General features: G+C 35.0%; 2 protein-coding genes across 5 annotated transcripts; one reads left to right on the top strand and one right to left on the bottom strand.

Moving 5' to 3' along the window:
* LOC107619772 (cell wall protein RBR3) lies at window positions 1,203-4,826 on the top strand. Of its 4 annotated transcripts, XM_016322061.2 has the most exons (3): window positions 1,203-1,484; window positions 1,971-3,659; window positions 3,690-4,826. In XM_016322061.2, the coding sequence occupies exons 2-3, from the start codon at window positions 2,005-2,007 to the stop codon at window positions 3,898-3,900; spliced, it is 1,866 nt and encodes a 621-aa protein (XP_016177547.1). In that variant the 5' UTR covers window positions 1,203-1,484; window positions 1,971-2,004; the 3' UTR covers window positions 3,901-4,826. The 4 variants fall into 4 exon arrangements, with proteins under 4 accessions (XP_016177547.1, XP_016177546.1, XP_016177545.1 ...); XM_016322060.2 differs by having other exon boundaries at window positions 1,996-4,826; XM_016322059.2 differs by having other exon boundaries at window positions 1,987-4,826.
* On the bottom strand, window positions 6,255-8,178 carry LOC107619244. The gene is made up of 5 exons (XM_016321500.2): window positions 7,986-8,178; window positions 7,249-7,363; window positions 7,060-7,149; window positions 6,849-6,947; window positions 6,255-6,738 (listed from the first exon to the last, which is right to left on the bottom strand). The coding sequence occupies exons 1-5, from the start codon at window positions 8,051-8,053 to the stop codon at window positions 6,637-6,639; spliced, it is 474 nt and encodes a 157-aa protein (XP_016176986.1). The 5' UTR covers window positions 8,054-8,178; the 3' UTR covers window positions 6,255-6,636.

The raw sequence follows: 8,206 nt of genomic DNA, 5'->3' as shown, positions 1-8,206 counted from the left end.
TAATAGTGACCATTGCATGACTGTCTCTCTGCTTTTGAATTTGTGACCAATATGAAACTCCACACCACCGTCTATGTTGTAATCGTCTCCACCTATATTGGAAAATGGAGTTTCTTCGTGCATAGCATCCAGATCAAATGTATGATAGTGACTGAGTACAATTGATAACTCCAGAATTGGTTGCGGGACAGGCAGAAAATACCGAACTAATCCACCGACTAAAGTTTCTGGTACAAACTCCTCTTCCTCATCATTCTCAGAAGAACCATTTTTGTTGCTATCAACAACATACTCCTCATTAAACTCTTCACCGTCCACATTCATGTATACCACTGGACTAGCATAGTGCAGGAATCGTGGTGCAAGTGGTGGGTCATCCTGAAAAAATTTGAGTGGATAGAACCACCACTACCACCAACATCACCAACTTCTGTAGAAAGCTCCATCACTTATTCCGCCATGATTCTCCCGTGCATATCAAACATGAGACGCATATGCTCATCGCCATCGAGTCAAAATAGACGAAACTGAAATACTCAATTTTTCATTGGTGCTAGCAACCTATACCCAACTCTTCCATTCTCTTTTGTCCAGTTAGCACTGAGGTTCGTCAATATTAGACTCTTTAACTCAAACAAAGAATTTACTCTCCAAGTGCGTAATAGAATAAAATTATCACACTCAAATATAACTCTAGTATCACTGTTTCTCGAAAGACAATTAGGATATACACTTACAACAATATATCCACTACTACTAGATATTTTTACTAAATTTATTGAAAAACGGAAGAAAAAAAAAGTGAAATATTTGTAGAGAATACAAATAGTTACATATTCTTTTATAATTGATCAAAATTTATCGTACTTTATCTCGTTTATAATGCAAATGAATTAACTTTTATAGTATCTTGTTTACATAATAAACAAATTGAGATTGAATATATCTTATTTACTGTATAAACGAAATATGTGTAAATCGCTCCTCCTATTTAGTGTGCAAACGTAATATGTGTATTGCAAAACGTGTCTTATTATAGTATAAACGAGACAAATAAAAAAAATAAAAATTGATAAATATAATACAAATAACATATATCGATAAATAAAATATTTAAATTATTTATTTAAAAAAAATTCGCATTTGTGTCATTTTATGTTGGGTCGAAAGTCACCAAATCACTCACTCACTCCTGGCTATCTCGTTGAATAAAGAAAAAGTCGAAAACGGTTTTAACTCTTGAGCAAATAATTAATTAACAATTAATACATAATAAAAATCATTAATTATTAGCGGTATTTTATTTCAAAGTTTGAACAATAACGAGGTACACACTCCATGTTCTTCCAGCTGAAGCTGAAGAACACCATTGTTGCTGTTTCGGAACACTGATCGGAGCAACCAAACAGTTTTGTTCACTCAATGTTTTGTTATACATTGAATCCAATTCAAGCTTCCAACTTCCTTAGATCTCCTTTCCACTGGTAAATTATCACAACCTCTTAGATCTTCTGTCTAAATGGAATGTCTTTATGCGTTTTGGTTTTTGGTCCATTTCTCTTTTATCTCTCTTTTCGTTTGATGGCAAATGTGAAAAGAAAGTAAGAAACTGTTTGGTAGAAATTACCCCACCGATTTTCCATTCCTGGGTGTACTATTCTTCAATTGAATAGAAAAAAGTGGGGGCACATGTTTTAAAGTACAAACTTAGAATTAGTTTCTGGGATTTTATCAAAATTTGATATTCAATTGTGTGTTATTCAATACTTTGAGGAAATTTCTAATTTTTCACTCTTGGCTGTTCAAAAACTACTGTGCTTATGGCATATGTGATATGTGAGATGTGTTTGTTCAGTTTTCATGGATTAGGGTTCAGATCAACTCAATGTGCTTGTTCATTGTTGATGTGTTAGTTTTCAATTCAATTTCAATTCATTGTTCTTGTTCAATGTTGATGTGTTAGTGTTCAGTTCAATGTAATTGTAGATCCTGCAGGTTCTCACTATGAGCAAGGCATTTTCATCAACAAAACCCTCTTCTCTGCCTCCACCAAAGGCAATAGCAACATCCTCTGCAAAGAATAGGCTAAGTCCTCGAAGCCCGTTGCAGGATCTCAACCGCATTTCCAACAGCAGCAACAGCAGCTATGCTTCTTCCAATCTCTCCACTGAACCCCCAAGTGGTTGCCTCAGGTTCCTGTCTTCCTCTTCTTTCAAAACACCTGCATCACACAAGCAGCCGAAGAGCCTCTCCAAAACCCCTAACTCAGTACCTGATGGGATTGGTTCGAAACAACCTAAATCTAAGTCCTCAAAGGAGAATCTTTCTAGAGGTAGCAATGCTGAGCCACAAGCAAAAAGGATCTCATCGAATAAGGTACGGTCATGTCAGAAGAACCCCCCATGCAGGACTGGGCAAAAGTCTAAGCCTTGTTCTGTTCTGAGTGAGCATGGCAAACTTTTACCTGGGTTGGCACCTGGATCTGAGGAGTTAAAGGGAAAGAAAGACAGTTTGAGAGGGATAATTGATAATGGCAATGAGGATTCCCGGCTTAAAACCTCTCATGGTACTCCTAGCTTGACTCCTTTGAGTAGAAAAGTTGCTGAGTTGGATTTGGATAGTACGATTCATGAGGATGTTAACGAGAACTCAAATAGAAGTGCTAGTAGAACACCTCCGATTAATAACTCTGTTTCGCCTGAGATACAATGTGGATCTTCTTTGGTTTCAACAACCACACCGGCTTGTTACGGTGCTGGATATCTTGTTTCTGGTGTCACTGACAAGAGGAAGTGCAGGCCTAGAGGGATTCTTACTGTAGAAGAGAATTATTCAGGCTTTGATAAAACAGCTGCTGATAGTTTTGATGATGGTGGTGAGAAGAAAGTAACAGATGTTAGCGACAATGTGAGTCCTTCCTTGTTGCCTTTGCCGGCTGAAGCTTTAGTGCATTGGCTTTCTTCGCCACGTAACAAGGGGAAGAAGGTTCTCAGTCCAAATGCCGACAGCGCAGCAAAACAAAGTGAAGGACTAGCAGAATCCACAACTTTTGATTCCAGTACTTCACCATCATGCAGTTCCAAATCTTTTTGGAATATAACTGATGGCAGTGATTTGTCTGGTACTTCTTATCATATAAGGAGAAAGATGAGTTCTTCAATTTCTCCAAGTGGAATTTCCGAATTCCAAGTACGTTTTGATTCCATGTTGTCCCCTTCTTATCCATCCATATTATTTTCTACAAATTCCATGCTTAGTTGTAGTAGCTCCGGAAAAGGTAAAAAAGATCAGTACAATCCCATTGATGAGAATTCACCCTTATCCCTGACTTCAATAGGCAGTGGGAATGTTATGCAAACTCCAGAATCAGACTACGGTTCAGACTTGCATGTTGCATTGTCGTTTGTCCATACAGACAATCGAAAACAAGGTAGTCCTAATCCTGTCCTTAATTCTATCAATGATGTTTTCACATCAGAAAGCCTCCATCTCAATAGCTCTGTGCCACCTGAGGATTCTGTTAATTCTAGTTTCCAATTTGATTGTTTAGCTGTGCCTTGTGAATCGATTGATTTCAGCAAACTTCCGAGATTTTCAGATGATCAGGATCCTTGGTTATCAAGTTGTACAATAGGGAATGCATCCGAATCACAATCCCAAACGGGAATATCATGGAGAGAAGAAGTGTTAATGAGCCAACCTTATGATCCGGATGAATTTGACTGTTGTAGATGTTTGTCAGATGAAGAAGACCTTGCTAACCACCGTGATAGCGATAGGTTATCAGCTCCACGAATCGATGAAGATGATGGCTGTGAAATATCAAAGGATGTCAACATTGCTCACATGGAAGACAATGAACTCGAAATTGTGGGTCTGGCAAAGTATTTCCAGCTTTGACATCATAGTCAGGTGCTGAATCCATAAGCACTGATGGAGGTGGTTTAGTTGCTTCAAAGGATGGTTCAGATTGGAGTTCATGCTACAAGAACAATTCAATTTGATGTGAGTTTTAACGTTTATGGTGAAGGAAGACATTTTCCACTCTAATTTTTTTCTTTTTCTCATGTTAAGAGTAGAAGTTTTTTTCTTTTGGTTTAATAGTCAAATTAGTCCTCAGATAAGGCATTCTTCAAATTCGTTTTTGAAAGATTTTTTCAGTCAAATTGGTCCTTCAAAGATTACGAATTAATTATATCTATCATTCAGTTACTCCAATAACAATTTTCGTCAACGATTGGTAATGTGAAATGTTAACTGATAGTATACATAACACATAACATGTTCCATTGAACGTTGGCTAAATATGTTTACGAAAATCTATCAATTTAGTCACTAGGTCATATTAGGAATAGGATTTTTGTAATTGGGAAAATGACTAAATTAATAAATTTTCATAAATATATTTGGTCAATATCTAATTAGACATATCAGGTATTATATATGTTATCAATTAACATTTTATAACATCAATCTTTGAAGAAAATTGTTAATAGAGTAACGGGAGGATAAATATGATTAATTCGTAATCTTTGAATGACCAATTTGATTGAAAAAATCTTTCAGAGATTAATTTAAAGAATATCTTATCTTTTAAGGACTAATTTGACTATTAACCCTTTTTCCTTTTTTCAAATTCAGGAATACTTGACCATTCAAGTGGTTAATCAAGTAATAATGGTTACTCATTAACCGGTTGACTAATATTGTTCCTACAAGAGATACTTTTACCAACAGCTTTTATTTATTTATTTTTTCTTCCGGTTGTCAATCCTTGTACTCACTAGTCACTACTCAGTGAAATTTATACTACAATAATTCCAATATTAGTTTGCTGTCTTTTATATACTTTTGGAGCAACAACAGAAAATAGAAGCATATTAAGGAAGTGTTACATTCTGACATTTGAAATTGACACAAAGGCGTTTAGGCCAAAATTGATGTTAGACAATGTCTTCAATGTAATTAGGTAGATAGTACTATGCTCAGATGCTATATATTGACTGGTACAACACAAATAATTACTACTAGTATAGATTCAGTTTTAGGGTTTATCTAACAAATGTTTTATGAATATCTATTAAGAAATAAAAGATAAAAGTAGAAGTTTTTAAAAATTTGTAGTGATTTTAAATGCTTAAAGAAACTATTTTCTCAATTATTACGAAAATCCTAAGTTTTACACATTACATCCGGCGCATTAAACACTAAGTCAAACTAAGGTGCATCATAGTATTCTCCTTGATGTTATTATATATGTAAAGTATAAAGTTAACCATATGCTGATATGCATGTGGGAATTTGATTCAAAATCAGTTTCAAAATTTTTGGTCCTCGGACCGTTAACGCAAGACAAATCTCCTTTGAAATTTAGAAAAAAGTACACTCATTTCATCTCATGTATCACAAAGCACTCAACATTTTGGTAATGCAAAGTTTAATAACTATCCTTCAAAGTTCAAAGAGTAGTCTTTACAATATTTGAGTGTTCAGCTCCAAATTTTATAACCATGAAACTAATTATAATATCATTTAAATTTCAAAATAAAGTGAGATTCATTTTTTTAAATCATCAAAATTTTTGCATAATTGGCTTTTGATTGATCTATGAATGGATATGAAAAGTACTCCAAAACTGGAGTCAATAATGATAGCTACTTATGAGGATGAGGGCAATGGAATTTATGAGCCAACCACCATGCTAACTATGCAGATTGTAAAAGCAGCACTATCAGCTAAACTTGGACCAAGATATATCCTTGCATATTTAAAAATGCAGTTAGTGCACTACTGCACTGGTAGAAAAGTTGGGTACCCCCACAAAATGCCTCACATTTATGTTGGCCTATCTTCAGTGAGCTGGAAAGTGGAGACTAGACTGAGCTTTGGTGTATGAGACTCAAATCAGAATTACATGTACACAATTGTTGATTTTATTTGATTGATGTCACCTTCGGGATTTGATATGTTTAGAGATAGATGGACAAAGATATGCTTAGAACTTGTCACACCAAAAAAAGTGTCTCAAGTTAAATAAAAATTGTATAGTTACTTTTGGACACAATTATAGTTGTATATGTCCTTATTACTCAGCGACTTAAACACAACTAAGGAAAATACAATTACACCCTTACTAACAGCTATTTTGATGCAACAACACATCATATTTGAAATGTAAAGTAAAAGGGCAGCCAATTGCATAAGCATCCCGCGTTGATGCAGAGTCCGAAAAAAGACCACACGGAAAGGGTGTAATGAAATGTAATGTAATATGATATAAAAAAATAAATTGAACGGAGCAACATTTAAATGTAACTATGATCATGACTCCTCTTGGAAATTTAACCTTCTAACAAACTGGTGGAAGTATATGTAGCACTTTGAAACTTGATCGACAAGCAAACCCAACCATAACTTTTCTTAGCATCTACTCATAGCACAAGAACTCACCCCAAGTACAATAGGGTCATAAAGGAAATCTAAGGCATATTCATAATCAAATCATGTGGCATCTGACAAAACAATTAATAATCCAAAAAAGGGTTTAATAAAGAAATCTATCCCAAAAAAGCTGCAATTCAGCAATTTGACAGCCTGTTCTCTCTGGAAACATACATTTTTCCGTTTTCTAAGTTTCTAATTTGTCTTGGGTTTTGGGTTCTTCTTCCTGAGTTGTCTCCTTGGAATTGAATTCTTCATCCCTATAAAGAATAGCAATGCACCAAAGAGTGCTATGTTCTGCCATAAAATGTGAACATGATATGTCAAATTCTCACCCAAAGAAGATAAAAAGAAGAAACAATGAGCCAAGAAAACATGAACTGACAAGAGTTTGTAGTTGCACAAACCTGAATGAAATCATTCAGTAGTAAGCTATATTCGGGCCTTTTAGGTGAGTAGTTATAGAAGTCATACAGAATTGGAGTAGTAAGTGCCAAATGCGAAAGCTACAAAGAAACGAACAATCTCAATCAGGATTATAATGCTTTCGGACCAAGGCAAAGATCAGAACTTGAAAATTGAAATGTAGATACAGGAATCAAGCCGTTGCGGCCTTACCAGAAGAAAAGATCCAAATGTGCTTCCAAACACAAACAGAATCCCTCCAACCCCCTTTAGAAAAATGATAGTGGCAATGAGTTGGCGAACCTGAAATTTTTTAAGCTTCAATCAGAAAGGAAACAACTAACTACAACTGTACAAGTTAAGAATGGATTCCATTCCCCTCAAAAGAAAAAGTGGCCTTACATCCAATTGTGGTATCGCAACCCCCAATTTCGACGACAAATTTCCCCTCAAAACATTGAGCTTTGGAATCAACTCCTTTGCAATGGGCCCGCCAGTGGCATCAAATTCATTAAACCTAAACATACATAATTATATAAATAAATCCAATAGTACTAAATGTTGCTTCCAAGTTTAATTAGCATAATCATCATTGTTAGCAAACTAAAGGTTAATTAGTTTAAATTTTGGCAAGCAAGGCAATTCTGAATTCTCGCTCTTCTTTTGTATTTCAAAACATTCACATGCAGAATAAGGACATACATAACATCATAAATAAACTATGTAATCATGTCAGAGCACCCTAGCTGAGTTAAAATTCTTTCTATCGCATGATTTTTCATCTAACCTAAGCTACGAACATATTAAACAGAAAAAAAAGAAACAAGCTTTTACCATGAATTCCTCAAATCAAGTCAATCGCCAAAATAGGTTTTGTTCTTCTCTATCTATTCTATTATAAATGTGTCCCAAAATTGCAAACTAAATAAATAAATAAAAAGGAAAATGATTAACACAATAATAACTGTGAGATGAAAGAAGTAATTGATGACAACCCAGATGCGTAAAAAACGAAAGTACAACGGAAAAAATTTTGCATTAATCTGGATTATTATTGTTATTATTGAAAAAAGGGTTATTGGAAAGAAAAAAGATAAACTGATAGATCTGAAAGAGGGAGAGAGAGAGAGAGAACTAACATCTGCCATGCCGATAAGATGAAGAGGGAAGCGAAGAAGACACGACCCAGAAACGAGAAGAACCCCATTTTTTTTTCTCTTCTTTCTCTGCGAATGATTTGAAGAAAAACAAGAAGCAGAGAAACTCGCAAGGAGAGAGATAGAAAAAGGAGGGAGAAGAGTCAATTTGCTTTGCCTGTGGTTCGGTTTTGGTGTTTGTTTGGTCAATTTTACTTTTTACT

This window comes from Arachis ipaensis, chromosome B09 (genome assembly GCF_000816755.2).
Source record: "Arachis ipaensis cultivar K30076 chromosome B09, Araip1.1, whole genome shotgun sequence".
NCBI classification, from domain to species: domain Eukaryota; kingdom Viridiplantae; phylum Streptophyta; class Magnoliopsida; order Fabales; family Fabaceae; genus Arachis; species Arachis ipaensis.
This window is presented reverse-complemented; position numbering and strand designations above follow the sequence as displayed.

What these genes read in the sequence shown, in the direction of transcription:
- LOC107619772 (XM_016322060.2), top strand. Translation starts at nt 2,005, where the DNA reads ATGAGCAAGGCATTTTCATCAACAAAACCCTCTTCTCTGCCTCCACCA.
- LOC107619244 (XM_016321500.2), bottom strand. Translation starts at nt 8,053, where the DNA reads ATGGGGTTCTTCTCGTTTCTGGGTCGTGTCTTCTTCGCTTCCCTCTTC. An exon ending in ATCTTATCGGCATGGCAGAT is followed by an intron (nt 7,364 to 7,985) that starts GTTAGTTCTCTC and finishes ATGTATGTTTAG; the next exon opens with GTTTAATGAATTTGATGCCA. An exon ending in TTGCGATACCACAATTGGAT is followed by an intron (nt 7,150 to 7,248) that starts GTAAGGCCACTT and finishes AAAAAATTTCAG; the next exon opens with GTTCGCCAACTCATTGCCAC.